Source organism: Apium graveolens, chromosome 9 (assembly GCF_009905375.1).
Source record: "Apium graveolens cultivar Ventura chromosome 9, ASM990537v1, whole genome shotgun sequence".
Taxonomy (NCBI): domain Eukaryota; kingdom Viridiplantae; phylum Streptophyta; class Magnoliopsida; order Apiales; family Apiaceae; genus Apium; species Apium graveolens.
In genome coordinates this window covers 64,961,269-64,982,661 of record NC_133655.1, presented here as the reverse complement: position 1 = coordinate 64,982,661, position 21,393 = coordinate 64,961,269, and the positions used below count along the sequence as shown (strand labels likewise).

General features: G+C 38.2%; 2 protein-coding genes across 2 annotated transcripts; both read left to right on the top strand.

The window, feature by feature from the left end:
* Window positions 1-782: 782 nt before the first annotated feature.
* Window positions 783-3,815, top strand: LOC141686877 (putative L-gulonolactone oxidase 6). Its single transcript, XM_074491970.1, has 4 exons — window positions 783-1,802; window positions 2,189-2,444; window positions 2,574-2,675; window positions 2,893-3,815. Exons 1-4 carry the CDS (start codon window positions 1,101-1,103, stop codon window positions 3,603-3,605), a joined length of 1,773 nt encoding a protein of 590 aa, XP_074348071.1. The 5' UTR covers window positions 783-1,100; the 3' UTR covers window positions 3,606-3,815.
* A 7,517-nt stretch (window positions 3,816-11,332) lies between these two features.
* On the top strand, window positions 11,333-14,362 carry LOC141687374 (putative L-gulonolactone oxidase 6). The gene is made up of 4 exons (XM_074492622.1): window positions 11,333-12,349; window positions 12,736-12,991; window positions 13,121-13,222; window positions 13,440-14,362. The coding sequence occupies exons 1-4, from the start codon at window positions 11,651-11,653 to the stop codon at window positions 14,150-14,152; spliced, it is 1,770 nt and encodes a 589-aa protein (XP_074348723.1). The 5' UTR covers window positions 11,333-11,650; the 3' UTR covers window positions 14,153-14,362.
* Window positions 14,363-21,393: the final 7,031 nt, after the last annotated feature.

The following is a 21,393-nucleotide window of genomic DNA, read 5'->3' as shown; positions in this document are numbered from 1 at the left end:
GACTTAAGGCTATCCAGTGGATCTTCTGGCACTGACAACCCCCGTGGACCAGGGAACATTTCAAAGTCGGAGTCAATGAACTCCTTACTCCTGAGAAGTAGTTCTGGCTCAGTTCTAATTGAAACACCACTCATTGACCTAGACTTTACCAGTGACCCGGAATAGGAAGCTCCACATATGAACAAGGTGACAAAAACTTTACCCGACTGCTACTAATAACTATACATCTTGTGCGTTGGTGCTTATAGTGGTATTTGAAATTTTTATTTACGTGTATTGATGTAGCATTTATTTTTACATCACTTAGTTTTTAATTTCATTAGCTTTGTACATTTAGGATACTAGCTTTTCCTGATAGATGTAACAGCTACCACAAAGATATTTACTTGTTTTGTATTGACAGAACTTGTCTTCCCACATGCACTTTTCTTTCAGTTAACCTAACATGTAGTAAAGGATCAACCTTTGGAGCCTACACTATGGAAATTTGATGATATTTATAATTAGAAGAATTGTGTTTACCCAGGGTTTTTCTTTCTGTTTAATTTCTTTCTTGTAATTTTGTTAAAGCACTGCATAGTTGGCCTCCGCCCAAGGGCTGAATCTGAAGCTAACTTTTGAGTATTTCTTCCAAGTGTTGCCTAGATTATGTTGCCTAAGCAACCCACTTTTCTTTCTTTTTTACTTCACTCTACAAATTTTAAAGGTTAAATTTGAAGCCAATTAAATGGAAACTTGATGATACGTAAAGCTTAAGAATTGTGTTGGTGGTAGGGCTTTACTTTTTGTGGAATTTCTTGTGATATTGTTCTACCAACGCTTAACTGGCCAGGAAGTTTATCTGAAGCTCTCTTTTAAGTTTTCTCAAAACTCATGTTATTATGAAGGTAAAATTTTGATGGGTCTTTATATCAGTCAACGGGTACCACCCTTGTATTTGAATTGGTTTTTTCTCTTACTAGCTTGGGAAATGTTGGTAGACTAAGGAACTCTCAGATCCAACACCACCCTTGTACAAGTTTCTATGTGTAGCAGTGTATGAATATATTCATACTCTAATTACTAGCAAGTTCATTTGTGAATTTTCAAAGTTGCCAAGCATGCTTGAGGTAAGTACTCATAATAGTAGCAGTCCAAGATTTGCACTATCTAAGTGCTTGTTTCTGGTAACCTGCATGCTCGTTGGTAGTAGTCCTCCAGAAGATCCTATAAGATGTACAGCATCGAACAATTTGTCAAATTGCACTATTACAAACGCATATGGCGCTTTTCCTGATAGAAGTACTTGTCAAGCAGCTGATGTTGTTTACCCTACAACAGAAGAAGAACTTGTCTCAATAGTTGCCTTGGCAACAAAGAAGAAGAGGAAAATGAAGGTGGCAACACGCTTCTCCCACAGTATTCCCAAGTTGGTTTGTCCTGATGGGGAGCAAGGCCTGCTCATAAGCACTAAGTATCTCAACCATACATTACAAATTAATGAAGCAAGTAGGACAATGAAAGTTGAAAGTGGTGTAACCTTAAAGCAGCTGATTGAAGAAGCATCCAAGGTAGGGCTTGCACTGCCATATGTACCTTATTGGTGGGGATTGACCATCGGTGGAATCATGGGCACTGGTGCTCATGGCAGCACCCTTTGGGGTAAGGGGAGTTCTGTTCATGATTATGTTGTTCAGCTACGCATAGTTACTCCAGCTGGACATGCAGATGGTTATGCCAAGGTTCGAACTCTTGATGATCATAATCAATTCCAGTTTAATGCGGCTAAGGTGTCCCTGGGAGTTCTTGGGGTTATTTCTGAGGTATATACACACAATCACTCTCACACACACTGGATTACATCAGGCACCTACAAAGTACGTATTTTGTTCACACAAGTAATATATTAAAAATACCCTTTTCAGTATATCTTAGACATACTATATATAGGTTCAGGCAACTATCAGTTCTCATTTTAACTAGTATTAAGTCAAACAATACTGATCAGGCTTGCATACTTTGCAGAACATTAGTAATCAATCCTATCTCTAAAAACAATTACTATATATTAACTTGTATCATCTGGATACATTACAGTTACGAATTGCATTAGTTAACCGGTCCTAAACTCAACTTTATTAGTAATTTAAGCTGACATATCAACGCACGCATGATGCATGCTTGAGCCTAATCTATAATACTTTTCCAGGTTACTCTGAAACTAGAACCGGTATTCAAACGATCTATCACTTACTTAGAAAAGAATGATTCGGATTTAGCGGAGCAAGTTAATAAGTTTGGGAAGCAGCACGAATTTGCAGACCTGATATGGTACCCTAGTCAACGCAAGACCATTTATAGGATGGATGATCGAGTTCCCTCCGACACCCCTGGTAATGCCTGGCTTGACTTTCCAGGTTTTCGGTCCACCTCCTCAGCTGCACTTGCAGTTTTACGGCTACTAGGTAGATAAGCTGTTCATTTGCAGTTGCAGGGATTACTAGTTCAATACTGTGTTTACATATACTCGTAGTTACCAACATAAATCTGAACCAGTGGTTGATCTTTATATTGTTTCATTATGATAATAATAGAGGATGCTGACGAAGCTACAGCTGATGCTGATGCAAAATGCATCAGCGCCAAGCTTACAACATCTGCACTCAAGCTTTTGGGTTACGGGTTTACAAATAAAGGTATGAATTGTAACCGAACTTTTCTCTTCCGCAAGTTTGTCCGTTTCTATAATCACCTAGGCACATTACAGATGCAAGAGATTTTAATGGTACAGATGGTGTTTGCCCCTGTTTATGGCTTGAAATATATAACAAGTAAACACTTTCAAGTATGCTCAGTTGATATTGAAATATTTTTGATGACTATCATATCTTTCTTTCATGCTATTTTAAACAGGTACAGGCTTTACTGGATTCCCTATAGTTGGATACCACAACCGCCTCCAGGCATCAGGAAGTTGCCTCGATAGCCCTGAAAATGCACTGATTACTGCTTGTCCATGGGACAATCGAATCAAGAGTCTGTTCTTTCATCAAACGACCTTCAGAATTGGCTTATCAAAGGTCAATAATTTTGTACGCGACGTTCAGAAGTTGGTAGATTTAGCACCAAAGTCCTTGTGTGGCATTGAAATGTACAATGGCATCCTAATGAGATATGTCACCAGTTCAAGTGCTTATTTGGGCCAAGAAGAGGATGCAGTAGACTTTGATATCACTTATTACAGAAGCAAGAACCCACTTAAACCTAGGCTATACGAGGACATACTGGAAGAGATAGAGCAACTTGGAGTGTTCAAGTACGGAGGCTTGCCCCACTGGGGAAAGAACCGCAATGTAGCATTTCATAAGGCAATCAACAAGTACGAAAAGGCAGCAGAATTCATAAAGGTCAAGGAAATGTATGATCCCCAGGGACTATTCTCTAGTGAGTGGAGTGACCAAGTTTTGGGGTTAAAAGATGGACTAATGACATTTAAAGAAGGGTGTGCTTTGGAAGGGTTGTGTATTTGTTCACGAGACAGTCATTGCGCACCAGATAAGGGATACTTGTGTCAACAAGGCAAAGTATACAAGGACGCCAAGGTTTGTGCATTAGCAACTTCGTAACAAACTAACTAGGTCCAAGAGTCTATTCCTTGTAAATAATCTAGGCACGTTTGGCACTCAGCTTAAGTGACCTGTGACTTATAATTATGTAAGAACTTATCTACCACTATTTGTTGAACTAATTCATAAATCGAATTTGTCTTGAGCCTTAACACATCTCAAGTATTAACGCATCTCGAACATGGTGCTAAAAAGATTGCCAAATTTTATCAAGTGAATATATTTATTAATTTTTTAATTTATCTCTCTAACATCTTTTATAATATTTTTCTAAAATACTCTCGGATAGGGTTATGTATATGCTTTTTTTGACAATAGTTTGCATTTAACAAAATATGGAAATTGTCAAGACTTGACAATTAAGATAACCTCCCGACAATACAGGAACGCCAATAATTTAGTAACCAAGGTGTACAAGAATTGATAACCTGGATTATAGAAGATATGACTTCGTTACTACTCCCTCCGTGCCCGCAGTATTATACTATTTACATGTATTTCGAGTTTTATATAAAATATAGTTTCATTATAATTTTTTAATTTTTTTTAGAAAAAAGTTTAAACATAAAATTTTAAATCGGAAAAAAAGATATTAAAAAAATTATTAACGAATTATACTTTAACTGAGCATTGAAAACCGTGTCAAAAAATAATGTATAGAATTCAATGAGACGGAATGAATATTAATAACATAGTATTAATAACATAACATAACATAACATTTATTAATAAGCAAAACCTCTTATTAAGTGTTATTTTGGTTACACTTATTTTTTGCGTTTTGTTTTCACTTTTCATGATTCATGTTATAACTGTAAGTGTATTATTTTTATCCCTTTTAATTTCTATATGACCTATAATTCTATATGTATTATATTTACACATTTTTTGAATTTTATAAGCCATTTTTTTATTATTTTTATAGGTTTTAATCCTACTTTTAATTATATTTTAAAATAAATAGGTTCATAAATTGGCCTAACTATTACCCACTGCCCGCCTGAAGGGTAGCGGCTGCGGGTTACCTACGATAAAAAAATATATTGGCCTAACTAAATAGGTTTCGAAAAATATAAATCACGACCAAGTAAATAGGTCATGTGTTTAAATCGGAATTATTTTTTTTTAATTTGTAGATATGGATATTATAAACACTGTATTTTGTTTTTACCCCTAAAAAATAATAAAATTGTTCAAATCTTATTATAATTACAATTCTATTTATGTAGAACTGTAAATTCTTTCTTAATAGGGTACTTGGTTTTATTTTAGTACGATTACGGCTTATTTTGGTTCCACCCCTAGATTTTTATTTTATGTAGAGTTCTATGTTATTTTTTAATAAAATATAGATTATCAGAATCATATTATAATTACGATATTTCTATTTTACGTATAATTCTTTTTTATTTTTTATTAAAATAATAAAATAGAATCCTTATACATTAATAACCTTTATTAATAAAGCGAAACCTTTTTTTAAGTGGTAATTTGGTTTCACTTATTTTTTGGTTTCATCACCTTTTGTTTTCACTTTTTATGATTCATGTTATAATTGTGAGTGTATTATTTTTTATCCCTTTTGATTTCTATATGACCTATAATTCTATTGTTACTAATAAGGGAAACCATCTTTTAAGGGTATTTTGGTTTCAGTTTCACAAAGTTTTGTTTTCGCCCCTTTTTAAATCTTACTACAACTGTAAATATAACATTATTTTTCTTTTTTTATTCTTATATGACTTCTAATTCTATATGTTATTAATAAGCGAAACCTCTTTTTAAGTGTTAATTTGGTTTCAATTATTTTTTGGTTCCATCACCTTTTGGTTTCACTTTTTATGATTCATGTTATAAATTTAAGTGTATTATTTTTATCCCTTTTGATTTCTATATGACCTATAATTCTATATGTATTATATTTACACATTTTTTGAATTTTATAAGCCATTTTTTTTATTATTTTTATAGGTTTTAATCCTACTTTTAATTATATTTTAAAATAAATAGATTCATAAATTGGCCTAACTATTACTCACTGCACGCCTGAAGGGTAGCGGCTGCGGGTTTACTACGATAAAAAAATATATTGGCCTAACTAAATAGGTTTCGAAAAATATAAATCACGACCAAGTAAATAGGTCATGTGTTTAAATCGGAATTATTTTTTTTAATTTGTTGATATGGATATTATAAACACTGTATTTTGTTTTGACCCCTAAAAAATAATAAAATTGTTCAAATCTTATTATGATTACAATTCTATTTCTGTAGAACTCTAAATTCTTTCTTAATAGGGTACTTGGTTTTATTTTAGTACGGTTACGGCTTATTTTGGTTCCACCCCTAGATTTCTATTTTATGTAGAGTTCTTTGTTATTTTTAATAAAATATAGATTATCGGAATCATATTATAATTACGATATTTCTATTTTACGTATAATTTTTTTTATTTTTTATTAAAATAATAAAATAGAATCCTTATACATTAATAACCTTTATTAATAAAGCGAAACCTTTTTTTAAGTGGTAATTTGGTTTCATTTATTTTTTGGTTCCATCACCTTTTGGTTTCACTTTTCATGATTCATGTTATAATTGTGAGTGTATTATTTTTTATCCCTTTTGATTTCTATATGACCTATAATTCTATTGTTACTAATAAGGGAAACCATCTTTTAAGGGTATTTTGGTTTTAGTTTCACAAAGTTTTATTTTTGCCCCTTTTTAAATCTTACTACAACTCTAAATATAACATTATTTTTCTTTTTTTTATTCTTATATGACTTCTAATTCTATATGTTATTAATAAGCGAAACCTCTTTTTAAGTGTTAATTTGGTTTCAATTATTTTTTGGTTCCATCACCTTTTGGTTTCACTTTATATGATTCATGTTATAAATTTAAGTGTATTATTTTTATCCCGTTTGATTTCTATATGACCTATAATTCTCTATGTATTATTTTTACACATTTTTTGAATTTTATAAGCCATACTTTTTTATTATTTTTATAGGTTTGAATCCTACTTTTAATTATATTTTAAAATAAATAGGTTTATAAATTGGCCTAACTAAATAAGTTCTGAAATATATAAACCAGGACCAAGTAAATAGGTCATGTGTTTAAATCAGAATATTTTAATTTATTTTTTTTTAATTTTTTGTTATTGATATTATAAACACTGTATTTTGGTTTCACCCCTATAAAATAATAAAATTGTTCAAACCTTATTATGATTACAATTCTATTTCCGTAGAACTCTAAATTATTTCTTGACAGGGAACTTGGTTTTATATTAGTATGATTATAGCGTATTCTGGTTTCACCCCTAGATTTGTTATTTATGTAGAGTTCAATATAATTTTTTAACGAAATATAGATTATTGGAATTATATTGTTATAGGGAGAATTTCGTATAATAGTGTTGTGGAGGTTGATAGGCGGAACAAGGATCAAGGACGATGTTTGAGGGCAAAGGAAGGTTATGTATGGTGGTGGTTGAGCTTGTATATTGACTCCTTAAGATAGAATAGGGTTTGTTATTCTCTATCAACTCTCGACTCATGTCTCATACAAGTGCCTACGTACCCTATTTAAAGGGATCAAGCCTCACGTAGTTCTTAGGGAACAAGTCACGTAGGCTAGGGTTAGGGTTCTCCAACCCGTGCAGCCTAAACCCACGAAAAAGTCAGGCCTTCAGCCAATTAGTCACATAAATCTCGACCGGCTCCACACGCTTCCTACAATTTCTCGGCATCTCCGCATTTCTTCCCGTAATTGTAGGAATAACCCATGTCGGCCCCGAAATCTACGAGCAACTCAGTCATCTATGAGTCACTTTCCATGTTGCACACAAAGTCCTTCGATGCGGGCCGACCTGGTCACCTCGGCCTGCACCACCTTTCTTTTCGAGTAATACAATGTTACCTCTATTTTCATCAGATGTGGGCTCATGGGCTCAGCCCGCGTGTGGGCACCTGAGCCCAACCTGCGTGTGCACAACCGAGCCCAGCTCGCGTGTGGGCAACCGAGCCTAGCTCGAATGCTGTCACCTGAGCCCAACTCTCATGAAGTCACATGTGCCCACCTCATGTGTGGACACCTAAGCCCACCTCGCATGTCATAGACCAGCTCGCGTGTGTTGGCCCAAGTCACATTAATCCATGATTCTAGACCACACATGAGAGTCCAGCTATTCAATGCACCCATGGGGACCTGTTTAGGGCCCATGACCGAAAGCGGGCATAACAATTACCCCCCAAAATTCCTGGTCGCATCTTAAGGCTAGGAATTTTTCCCAGCATTAGCTTTTTATGGCCACGAAGGTGCGAGCCCACGAGGTCGCACCAAACCGCCTCGCATTTCTCACATTTCCAAGAACACTTCATGAATTGCTGCCCAATTTGCTCAAGGATCTACCACGCCGAAAACTATCATCACCACAAGAACCTTCTACCAGCGACGATATTCTCCGGGAACAGATTCATCAGGATCATCTTACACTTGGTCCAGAAGTACCCCTTGGATCCTTAATCATTCATATTCATTCACGTTTGTTCATCCACACTATACGAGCACACACCACCTGTTTGATGCAAACCCACACACAATCACGACATTCGATGCGAGCTCATCTGCTCGCTTAAACACCTAGGTGCGATCCCGTGTGCGATGTGAGGATACTTAGATGCGATCTCATACTTATTTTTGCTTTCTTTTTAGGGCCACACACTAATTTCCACCATCTTTTACAGATGTCGAGTGCGTCTTCAGCCCGCTCCTACGTATCATCTCGCTCTTCCACGAGCCCAGCTCGCACCTCTGCCAGCCAGGTTCGTTCTTCAGCCAGTCCGTCTCCACTAAATCAATATCCACCCGAGTAGCGAGGCTCAAAGGACTTTCAACGCGAGCTGACTTCACTCTCTGGCCGTCTCAGCCAACCCATTTCCCCTGGCTCTGCTATCACCCCCCAAGGGGCCCTAAATATTTCCAGAGTCGAGAACTCGATGCGAGCAGAAGGCTCTAGCTCGCTTAATATTCACCTTGACCCGAACCCTGAGGATTACACCAGGGAGAAGAATATTTATGATTGGAGAGACTGGCCTGTGGATGTTTCCAATATACCAGCTTCCCTTGGGATGGAGGAGCTGCTAAACTACGAGCCCGCTCCCTTGGATAAAGAACGAGCTGAGGAGATTCTAAGAGAAATGGCTGAAGAGAGGGCAGCCCACCTGAGGCAAGCCGCAGCCAACAACCTTGACCCCATTTACCTCGACTCAGAGTCCACTGACAGTGACCTGGGAAGTGCATACTACGATACCAAGAAGAAGGGAAAGGAGCCCGTAGCGGTAGAATATCCCATCTTGGGCTCGAGGGTGAAGAGGACGGCTCGCATTGGTCCTATGATTCTCCTCAGAGCGAGGAGGTGGCAGATGTTACAAGTCAATTTAAGATTTGTAACTATAACTACATCCCCGCGGCTTCTCCTGAGCCTTATGTGCCTCCTGCCCACCCTGAGCTCGAAGGTGAAATAATTATCGAAAAGCAGATTATTCCTGATGGGGAGGAGAGCTCAACTACAACCGAGTTGGTTAAGGTGCTCGCTTGCCGCGATCTGCCCACCTCGCTTACTTAGAAACATCTAGCCGATCACATTGAGCAGTTCCAGCTTGAGGGCCACATTTTCTTGCCCCTGCCTCACATGAGATGCTATAAATTTAACCATCCGGAGAATGGAGGCAGGGTGCCTCGCATGGTCTTGTCTACCTTCCTTCTAAGACTAGGAATCTCCTCTCCCCTTCATCCCTTCATCAAGAATGTCTGCGAGCACTACCAGCTCGCACCCTTGCAGATCAACCCAAATAGATACCAGGCTGCCCTCACATTATATACCATGTACAACAGATGCGGGTTTCCTCCTCTAACCGCGAGGCAGCTGGGTTATTTTCTCAATTTGAAGCATTCTCCCAATGACTTTGGGTATTTCTACTTTTCTGTCTAGCCGTGCTTCAACAAAAAGAATCTCATCCACAACGGGCCCAACAACTCAGGGAAGTGGAAAAGCCCTTATTTCTATATCCACGAGGTGCCTCGAGTCCAGACTCATTTTTATTACAATCCATGTAAGTCTTCTCTGCCCGCTCTCCTTTCCTTCACCATAGTTCTTTCTTTTAACAAAAAATGCTTTTTCTTTATCTCCAGCCATCCCGCCTCGCACTATCCTTGCGGGACAGGAGAAAATGAATGCGGACAGCCTTCTAGATCTTCCCAACGCGGACAAGGATATTTGAACACTCATAACGACCTCGAACTTGGTCGTGTGTGGGTTTCTGAAGGAGGGAGTGAGGCTGACTCCTCAAAAGAAGAAATCTAAAAAGAGGGCCAGAAAGGGTAAGAATATTGGTCCGACATGTGCGAGCCTGTCTGCTCGCATGTGCGAGCTCGAGTGCTCGCATGTTTACATTTCCTGCATGCATCTCACTTGATATTGCACTTTAATTTTCTGCATTTTCATCTACTCGTATTTTCTTTTTTCCATTGCATCTCGCTGTGACGAATATATCAATTTATTGTTTTTTTTTCAGAAATGGTCATCTCCCCTATCCCCTTTATGGAAGAAGCTGAGCAAGCTGCGGTCTCGGGCCCAGTTCAGCCCGCTGCTGCGACCACAAGGGCTCGCTCTCAGGGCAACCCTCCAGCCCGCATGACTACTCTTTCTGAGCATCTCAAGGACTCAGGGCCTCCTCCTTGGCTGAAAAGGCATAGAGGCCATAAGGAGGGAAAAACTGGTGAGCCTGACCCAAAGAAGGCTGCTTCATCTGATGCCCCTCTCCCCACTTCTTCTTCTTCCAATATGGTCACGACCACCTTTGGCCGGCTCGCTCAAGCTCACATCAGCGACCAAGATGTGAAGAATTGGTCCTCTTCTTCTCTTGAGGCCAACCAGGATGCCCTGACCCGGGCCGCAGCTGAGGTGTATTACCGTCAGCTGTCTAAAGCTCGAGAAATGCGAGCCCTCAGCCAGACCAATATAAAGCTCGACTCTAAGGTCAAGTCCCTTCAGAGCAAGGTCGCTGAGCACGGGCAGGAGAAAGTCACGCTGGTGAATAATTACAATCAAAAGATGCTGCTCATGAGAAGGCTTTAAGGGAGCAGAAGGAGGCTTATGACCTGGCCGCGGATGCGTGGAAGAAGGAGAAGAATAGCCTCGAGGAGAGGGTGCTTGAGCTGGAGGGGTCAGTTTCTGCTCTGACCGAGGGCCGTGAGGCCACCCTCGGTGATGCCAGGAACCTGGGGGCCAGGAACTTTATGAAAATCTTCATCCATAAGGTTCCTTTATTGACAGAACTTGTCTTCCCACATGCACTTTTCTTTCAGTTAACCTAACATGTAGTAAAGGATCAACCTTTGGAGCCTACACTATGGAAATTTGATGATATTTATAATTAGAAGAATTGTGTTTACCCAGGGTTTTTCTTTCTGTTTAATTTCTTTCTTGTAATTTTGTTAAAGCACTGCATAGTTGGCCTCCGCCCAAGGGCTGAATCTGAAGCTAACTTTTGAGTATTTCTTCCAAGTGTTGCCTAGATTATGTTGCCTAAGCAACCCACTTTTCTTTCTTTTTTACTTCACTCTACAAATTTTAAAGGTTAAATTTGAAGCCAATTAAATGGAAACTTGATGATACGTAAAGCTTAAGAATTGTGTTGGTGGTAGGGCTTTACTTTTTGTGGAATTTCTTGTGATATTGTTCTACCAACGCTTAACTGGCCAGGAAGTTTATCTGAAGCTCTCTTTTAAGTTTTCTCAAAACTCATGTTATTATGAAGGTAAAATTTTGATGGGTCTTTATATCAGTCAACGGGTACCACCCTTGTATTTGAATTGGTTTTTTCTCTTACTAGCTTGGGAAATGTTGGTAGACTAAGGAACTCTCAGATCCAACACCACCCTTGTACAAGTTTCTATGTGTAGCAGTGTATGAATATATTCATACTCTAATTACTAGCAAGTTCATTTGTGAATTTTCAAAGTTGCCAAGCATGCTTGAGGTAAGTACTCATAATAGTAGCAGTCCAAGATTTGCACTATCTAAGTGCTTGTTTCTGGTAACCTGCATGCTCGTTGGTAGTAGTCCTCCAGAAGATCCTATAAGATGTACAGCATCGAACAATTTGTCAAATTGCACTATTACAAACGCATATGGCGCTTTTCCTGATAGAAGTACTTGTCAAGCAGCTGATGTTGTTTACCCTACAACAGAAGAACTTGTCTCAATAGTTGCCTTGGCAACAAAGAAGAAGAGGAAAATGAAGGTGGCAACACGCTTCTCCCACAGTATTCCCAAGTTGGTTTGTCCTGATGGGGAGCAAGGCCTGCTCATAAGCACTAAGTATCTCAACCATACATTACAAATTAATGAAGCAAGTAGGACAATGAAAGTTGAAAGTGGTGTAACCTTAAAGCAGCTGATTGAAGAAGCATCCAAGGTAGGGCTTGCACTGCCATATGTACCTTATTGGTGGGGATTGACCATCGGTGGAATCATGGGCACTGGTGCTCATGGCAGCACCCTTTGGGGTAAGGGGAGTTCTGTTCATGATTATGTTGTTCAGCTACGCATAGTTACTCCAGCTGGACATGCAGATGGTTATGCCAAGGTTCGAACTCTTGATGATCATAATCAATTCCAGTTTAATGCGGCTAAGGTGTCCCTGGGAGTTCTTGGGGTTATTTCTGAGGTATATACACACAATCACTCTCACACACACTGGATTACATCAGGCACCTACAAAGTACGTATTTTGTTCACACAAGTAATATATTAAAAATACCCTTTTCAGTATATCTTAGACATACTATATATAGGTTCAGGCAACTATCAGTTCTCATTTTAACTAGTATTAAGTCAAACAATACTGATCAGGCTTGCATACTTTGCAGAACATTAGTAATCAATCCTATCTCTAAAAACAATTACTATATATTAACTTGTATCATCTGGATACATTACAGTTACGAATTGCATTAGTTAACCGGTCCTAAACTCAACTTTATTAGTAATTTAAGCTGACATATCAACGCACGCATGATGCATGCTTGAGCCTAATCTATAATACTTTTCCAGGTTACTCTGAAACTAGAACCGGTATTCAAACGATCTATCACTTACTTAGAAAAGAATGATTCGGATTTAGCGGAGCAAGTTAATAAGTTTGGGAAGCAGCACGAATTTGCAGACCTGATATGGTACCCTAGTCAACGCAAGACCATTTATAGGATGGATGATCGAGTTCCCTCCGACACCCCTGGTAATGCCTGGCTTGACTTTCCAGGTTTTCGGTCCACCTCCTCAGCTGCACTTGCAGTTTTACGGCTACTAGGTAGATAAGCTGTTCATTTGCAGTTGCAGGGATTACTAGTTCAATACTGTGTTTACATATACTCGTAGTTACCAACATAAATCTGAACCAGTGGTTGATCTTTATATTGTTTCATTATGATAATAATAGAGGATGCTGACGAAGCTACAGCTGATGCTGATGCAAAATGCATCAGCGCCAAGCTTACAACATCTGCACTCAAGCTTTTGGGTTACGGGTTTACAAATAAAGGTATGAATTGTAACCGAACTTTTCTCTTCCGCAAGTTTGTCCGTTTCTATAATCACCTAGGCACATTACAGATGCAAGAGATTTTAATGGTACAGATGGTGTTTGCCCCTGTTTATGGCTTGAAATATATAACAAGTAAACACTTTCAAGTATGCTCAGTTGATATTGAAATATTTTTGATGACTATCATATCTTTCTTTCATGCTATTTTAAACAGGTACAGGCTTTACTGGATTCCCTATAGTTGGATACCACAACCGCCTCCAGGCATCAGGAAGTTGCCTCGATAGCCCTGAAAATGCACTGATTACTGCTTGTCCATGGGACAATCGAATCAAGAGTCTGTTCTTTCATCAAACGACCTTCAGAATTGGCTTATCAAAGGTCAATAATTTTGTACGCGACGTTCAGAAGTTGGTAGATTTAGCACCAAAGTCCTTGTGTGGCATTGAAATGTACAATGGCATCCTAATGAGATATGTCACCAGTTCAAGTGCTTATTTGGGCCAAGAAGAGGATGCAGTAGACTTTGATATCACTTATTACAGAAGCAAGAACCCACTTAAACCTAGGCTATACGAGGACATACTGGAAGAGATAGAGCAACTTGGAGTGTTCAAGTACGGAGGCTTGCCCCACTGGGGAAAGAACCGCAATGTAGCATTTCATAAGGCAATCAACAAGTACGAAAAGGCAGCAGAATTCATAAAGGTCAAGGAAATGTATGATCCCCAGGGACTATTCTCTAGTGAGTGGAGTGACCAAGTTTTGGGGTTAAAAGATGGACTAATGACATTTAAAGAAGGGTGTGCTTTGGAAGGGTTGTGTATTTGTTCACGAGACAGTCATTGCGCACCAGATAAGGGATACTTGTGTCAACAAGGCAAAGTATACAAGGACGCCAAGGTTTGTGCATTAGCAACTTCGTAACAAACTAACTAGGTCCAAGAGTCTATTCCTTGTAAATAATCTAGGCACGTTTGGCACTCAGCTTAAGTGACCTGTGACTTATAATTATGTAAGAACTTATCTACCACTATTTGTTGAACTAATTCATAAATCGAATTTGTCTTGAGCCTTAACACATCTCAAGTATTAACGCATCTCGAACATGGTGCTAAAAAGATTGCCAAATTTTATCAAGTGAATATATTTATTAATTTTTTAATTTATCTCTCTAACATCTTTTATAATATTTTTCTAAAATACTCTCGGATAGGGTTATGTATATGCTTTTTTTGACAATAGTTTGCATTTAACAAAATATGGAAATTGTCAAGACTTGACAATTAAGATAACCTCCCGACAATACAGGAACGCCAATAATTTAGTAACCAAGGTGTACAAGAATTGATAACCTGGATTATAGAAGATATGACTTCGTTACTACTCCCTCCGTGCCCGCAGTATTATACTATTTACATGTATTTCGAGTTTTATATAAAATATAGTTTCATTATAATTTTTTAATTTTTTTTAGAAAAAAGTTTAAACATAAAATTTTAAATCGGAAAAAAAGATATTAAAAAAATTATTAACGAATTATACTTTAACTGAGCATTGAAAACCGTGTCAAAAAATAATGTATAGAATTCAATGAGACGGAATGAATATTAATAACATAGTATTAATAACATAACATAACATAACATTTATTAATAAGCAAAACCTCTTATTAAGTGTTATTTTGGTTACACTTATTTTTTGCGTTTTGTTTTCACTTTTCATGATTCATGTTATAACTGTAAGTGTATTATTTTTATCCCTTTTAATTTCTATATGACCTATAATTCTATATGTATTATATTTACACATTTTTTGAATTTTATAAGCCATTTTTTTATTATTTTTATAGGTTTTAATCCTACTTTTAATTATATTTTAAAATAAATAGGTTCATAAATTGGCCTAACTATTACCCACTGCCCGCCTGAAGGGTAGCGGCTGCGGGTTACCTACGATAAAAAAATATATTGGCCTAACTAAATAGGTTTCGAAAAATATAAATCACGACCAAGTAAATAGGTCATGTGTTTAAATCGGAATTATTTTTTTTTAATTTGTAGATATGGATATTATAAACACTGTATTTTGTTTTTACCCCTAAAAAATAATAAAATTGTTCAAATCTTATTATAATTACAATTCTATTTATGTAGAACTCTAAATTCTTTCTTAATAGGGTACTTGGTTTTATTTTAGTACGATTACGGCTTATTTTGGTTCCACCCCTAGATTTTTATTTTATGTAGAGTTCTATGTTATTTTTTAATAAAATATAGATTATCAGAATCATATTATAATTACGATATTTCTATTTTACGTATAATTCTTTTTTATTTTTTATTAAAATAATAAAATAGAATCCTTATACATTAATAACCTTTATTAATAAAGCGAAACCTTTTTTTAAGTGGTAATTTGGTTTCACTTATTTTTTGGTTTCATCACCTTTTGTTTTCACTTTTTATGATTCATGTTATAATTGTGAGTGTATTATTTTTTATCCCTTTTGATTTCTATATGACCTATAATTCTATTGTTACTAATAAGGGAAACCATCTTTTAAGGGTATTTTGGTTTCAGTTTCACAAAGTTTTGTTTTCGCCCCTTTTTAAATCTTACTACAACTGTAAATATAACATTATTTTTCTTTTTTTTATTCTTATATGACTTCTAATTCTATATGTTATTAATAAGCGAAACCTCTTTTTAAGTGTTAATTTGGTTTCAATTATTTTTTGGTTCCATCACCTTTTGGTTTCACTTTTTATGATTCATGTTATAAATTTAAGTGTATTATTTTTATCCCTTTTGATTTCTATATGACCTATAATTCTATATGTATTATATTTACACATTTTTTGAATTTTATAAGCCATTTTTTTTATTATTTTTATAGGTTTTAATCCTACTTTTAATTATATTTTAAAATAAATAGATTCATAAATTGGCCTAACTATTACTCACTGCACGCCTGAAGGGTAGCGGCTGCGGGTTTACTACGATAAAAAAATATATTGGCCTAACTAAATAGGTTTCGAAAAATATAAATCACGACCAAGTAAATAGGTCATGTGTTTAAATCGGAATTATTTTTTTTAATTTGTTGATATGGATATTATAAACACTGTATTTTGTTTTGACCCCTAAAAAATAATAAAATTGTTCAAATCTTATTATGATTACAATTCTATTTCTGTAGAACTCTAAATTCTTTCTTAATAGGGTACTTGGTTTTATTTTAGTACGGTTACGGCTTATTTTGGTTCCACCCCTAGATTTCTATTTTATGTAGAGTTCTTTGTTATTTTTAATAAAATATAGATTATCGGAATCATATTATAATTACGATATTTCTATTTTACGTATAATTTTTTTTATTTTTTATTAAAATAATAAAATAGAATCCTTATACATTAATAACCTTTATTAATAAAGCGAAACCTTTTTTTAAGTGGTAATTTGGTTTCATTTATTTTTTGGTTCCATCACCTTTTGGTTTCACTTTTCATGATTCATGTTATAATTGTGAGTGTATTATTTTTTATCCCTTTTGATTTCTATATGACCTATAATTCTATTGTTACTAATAAGGGAAACCATCTTTTAAGGGTATTTTGGTTTTAGTTTCACAAAGTTTTATTTTTGCCCCTTTTTAAATCTTACTACAACTCTAAATATAACATTATTTTTCTTTTTTTTATTCTTATATGACTTCTAATTCTATATGTTATTAATAAGCGAAACCTCTTTTTAAGTGTTAATTTGGTTTCAATTATTTTTTGGTTCCATCACCTTTTGGTTTCACTTTATATGATTCATGTTATAAATTTAAGTGTATTATTTTTATCCCGTTTGATTTCTATATGACCTATAATTCTCTATGTATTATTTTTACACATTTTTTGAATTTTATAAGCCATACTTTTTTATTATTTTTATAGGTTTGAATCCTACTTTTAATTATATTTTAAAATAAATAGGTTTATAAATTGGCCTAACTAAATAAGTTCTGAAATATATAAACCAGGACCAAGTAAATAGGTCATGTGTTTAAATCAGAATATTTTAATTTATTTTTTTTTAATTTTTTGTTATTGATATTATAAACACTGTATTTTGGTTTCACCCCTATAAAATAATAAAATTGTTCAAACCTTATTATGATTACAATTCTATTTCCGTAGAACTCTAAATTATTTCTTGACAGGGAACTTGGTTTTATATTAGTATGATTATAGCGTATTCTGGTTTCACCCCTAGATTTGTTATTTATGTAGAGTTCAATATAATTTTTTAACGAAATATAGATTATTGGAATTATATTGTTATAGGGAGAATTTCGTATAATAGTGTTGTGGAGGTTGATAGGCGGAACAAGGATCAAGGACGATGTTTGAGGGCAAAGGAAGGTTATGTATGGTGGTGGTTGAGCTTGTATATTGACTCCTTAAGATAGAATAGGGTTTGTTATTCTCTATCAACTCTCGACTCATGTCTCATACAAGTGCCTACGTACCCTATTTAAAGGGATCAAGCCTCACGTAGTTCTTAGGGAACAAGTCACGTAGGCTAGGGTTAGGGTTCTCCAACCCGTGCAGCCTAAACCCACGAAAAAGTCAGGCCTTCAGCCAATTAGTCACATAAATCTCGACCGGCTCCACACGCTTCCTACAATTTCTCGGCATCTCCGCATTTCTTCCCGTAATTGTAGGAATAACCCATGTCGGCCCCGAAATCTACGAGCAACTCAGTCATCTATGAGTCACTTTCCATGTTGCACACAAAGTCCTTCGATGCGGGCCGACCTGGTCACCTCGGCCTGCACCACCTTTCTTTTCGAGTAATACAATGTTACCTCTATTTTCATCAGATGTGGGCTCATGGGCTCAGCCCGCGTGTGGGCACCTGAGCCCAACCTGCGTGTGCACAACCGAGCCCAGCTCGCGTGTGGGCAACCGAGCCTAGCTCGAATGCTGTCACCTGAGCCCAACTCTCATGAAGTCACATGTGCCCACCTCATGTGTGGACACCTAAGCCCACCTCGCATGTCATAGACCAGCTCGCGTGTGTTGGCCCAAGTCACATTAATCCATGATTCTAGACCACACATGAGAGTCCAGCTATTCAATGCACCCATGGGGACCTGTTTAGGGCCCATGACCGAAAGCGGGCATAACAATTACCCCCCAAAATTCCTGGTCGCATCTTAAGGCTAGGAATTTTTCCCAGCATTAGCTTTTTATGGCCACGAAGGTGCGAGCCCACGAGGTCGCACCAAACCGCCTCGCATTTCTCACATTTCCAAGAACACTTCATGAATTGCTGCCCAATTTGCTCAAGGATCTACCACGCCGAAAACTATCATCACCACAAGAACCTTCTACCAGCGACGATATTCTCCGGGAACAGATTCATCAGGATCATCTTACACTTGGTCCAGAAGTACCCCTTGGATCCTTAATCATTCATATTCATTCACGTTTGTTCATCCACACTATACGAGCACACACCACCTGTTTGATGCAAACCCACACACAATCACGACATTCGATGCGAGCTCATCTGCTCGCTTAAACACCTAGGTGCGATCCCGTGTGCGATGTGAGGATACTTAGATGCGATCTCATACTTATTTTTGCTTTCTTTTTAGGGCCACACACTAATTTCCACCATCTTTTACAGATGTCGAGTGCGTCTTCAGCCCGCTCCTACGGATCATCTCGCTCTTCCACGAGCCCAGCTCGCACCTCTGCCAGCCAGGTTCGTTCTTCAGCCAGTCTGTCTCCACTAAATCAATATCCACCCGAGTAGCGAGGCTCAAAGGACTTTCAACGCGAGCTGACTTCACTCTCTGGCCGTCTCAGCCAACCCATTTCCCCTGGCTCTGCTATCACCCCCCAAGGGGCCCTAAATATTTCCAGAGTCGAGAACTCGATGCGAGCAGAAGGCTCTAGCTCGCTTAATATTCACCTTGACCCGAACCCTGAGGATTACACCAGGGAGAAGAATATTTATGATTGGAGAGACTGGCCTGTGGATATTTCCAATATACCAGCTTCCCTTGGGATGGAGGAGCTGCTAAACTACGAGCCCGCTCTCTTGGATAAAGAACGAGCTGAGGAGATTCTAAGAGAAATGGCTGAAGAGAGGGCAGCCCACCTGAGGCAAGCCGCAGCCAACAACCTTGACCCCATTTACCTCGACTCAGAGTTCACTGACAGTGACCTGGGAAGTGCATACTACGATACCAAGAAGAAGGGAAAGGAGCCCGTAGCGGTAGAATATCCCATCTTGGGCTCGAGGGTGAAGAGGACGGCTCGCATTGGTCCTATGATTCTCCTCAGAGCGAGGAGGTGGCAGATGTTACAAGTCAATTTAAGATTTGTAACTATAACTACATCCCCGCGGCTTCTCCTGAGCCTTATGTGCCTCCTGCCCACCCTGAGCTCGAAGGTGAAATAATTATCGAAAAGCAGATTATTCCTGATGGGGAGGAGAGCTCAACTACAACCGAGTTGGTTAAGGTGCTCGCTTGCCGCGATCTGCCCACCTCGCTTACTTAGAAACATCTAGCCGATCACATTGAGCAGTTCCAGCTTGAGGGCCACATTTTCTTGCCCCTGCCTCACATGAGATGCTATAAATTTAACCATCCGGAGAATGGAGGCAGGGTGCCTCGCATGGTCTTGTCTACCTTCCTTCTAAGACTAGGAATCTCCTCTCCCCTTCATCCCTTCATCAAGAATGTCTGCGAGCACTACCAGCTCGCACCCTTGCAAATCAACCCAAATAGATACCAGGCTGCCCTCACATTATATATCATGTACAACAGATGCGGGTTTCCTCCTCTAACCGCGAGGCAGCTGGGTTATTTTCTCAATTTGAAGCATTCTCCCAATGACTTTGGGTATTTCTACTTTTCTGTCTAGCCGTGCTTCAACAAAAAGAATCTCATCCACAACGGGCCCAACAACTCAGGGAAGTGGAAAAGCCCTTATTTCTATATCCACGAGGTGCCTCGAGTCCAGACTCATTTTTATTACAATCCATGTAAGTCTTCTCTGCCCGCTCTCCTTTCCTTCACCATAGTTCTTTCTTTTAACAAAAAATGCTTTTTCTTTATCTCCAGCCATCCCGCCTCGCACTATCCTTGCGGGACAGGAGAAAATGAATGCGGACAGCCTTCTAGATCTTCCCAACGCGGACAAGGATATTTGAACACTCATAACGACCTCGAACTTGGTCGTGTGTGGGTTTCTGAAGGAGGGAGTGAGGCTGACTCCTCAAAAGAAGAAATCTAAAAAGAGGGCCAGAAAGGGTAAGAATATTGGTCCGACATGTGCGAGCCTGTCTGCTCGCATGTGCGAGCTCGAGTGCTCGCATGTTTACATTTCCTGCATGCATCTCACTTGATATTGCACTTTAATTTTCTGCATTTTCATCTACTCGTATTTTCTTTTTTCCATTGCATCTCGCTGTGACGAATATATCAATTTATTGTTTTTTTTTCAGAAATGGTCATCTCCCCTATCCCCTTTATGGAAGAAGCTGAGCAAGTTGCGGTCTCGGGCCCAGTTCAGCCCGCTGCTGCGACCACAAGGGCTCGCTCTCAGGGCAACCCTCCAGCCCGCATGACTACTCTTTCTGAGCATCTCAAGGACTCAGGGCCTCCTCCTTGGCTGAAAAGGCATAGAGGCCATAAGGAGGGAAAAACTGGTGAGCCTGACCCAAAGAAGGCTGCTTCATCTGATGCCCCTCTCCCCACTTCTTCTTCTTCCAATATGGTCACGACCACCTTTGGCCGGCTCGCTCAAGCTCACATCAGCGACCAAGATGTGAAGAATTGGTCCTCTTCTTCTCTTGAGGCCAACCAGGATGCCCTGACCCGGGCCGCAGCTGAGGTGTATTACCGTCAGCTGTCTAAAGCTCGAGAAATGCGAGCCCTCAGCCAGACCAATATAAAGCTCGACTCTAAGGTCAAGTCCCTTCAGAGCAAGGTCGCTGAGCACGGGCAGGAGAAAGTCACGCTGGTGAATAATTACAATCAAAAGATGCTTGAGTTGAATGCTGCTCATGAGAAGGCTTTAAGGGAGCAGAAGGAGGCTTATGACCTGGCCGCGGATGCGTGGAAGAAGGAGAAGAATAGCCTCGAGGAGAGGGTGCTT

Bases quoted from the DNA above. Each gene is read 5' to 3' on its own strand.
- LOC141686877 (XM_074491970.1), top strand. From the start codon at position 1,101: ATGCTTGAGGTAAGTACTCATAATAGTAGCAGTCCAAGATTTGCACTA. The intron at 1,803-2,188 runs GTATATACACAC...ATACTTTTCCAG, and splicing joins TTCTTGGGGTTATTTCTGAG to GTTACTCTGAAACTAGAACC. The intron at 2,445-2,573 runs GTAGATAAGCTG...TGATAATAATAG, and splicing joins TGCAGTTTTACGGCTACTAG to AGGATGCTGACGAAGCTACA.
- LOC141687374 (XM_074492622.1), top strand. From the start codon at position 11,651: ATGCTTGAGGTAAGTACTCATAATAGTAGCAGTCCAAGATTTGCACTA. The intron at 12,350-12,735 runs GTATATACACAC...ATACTTTTCCAG, and splicing joins TTCTTGGGGTTATTTCTGAG to GTTACTCTGAAACTAGAACC. The intron at 13,223-13,439 runs GTATGAATTGTA...TATTTTAAACAG, and splicing joins TTACGGGTTTACAAATAAAG to GTACAGGCTTTACTGGATTC.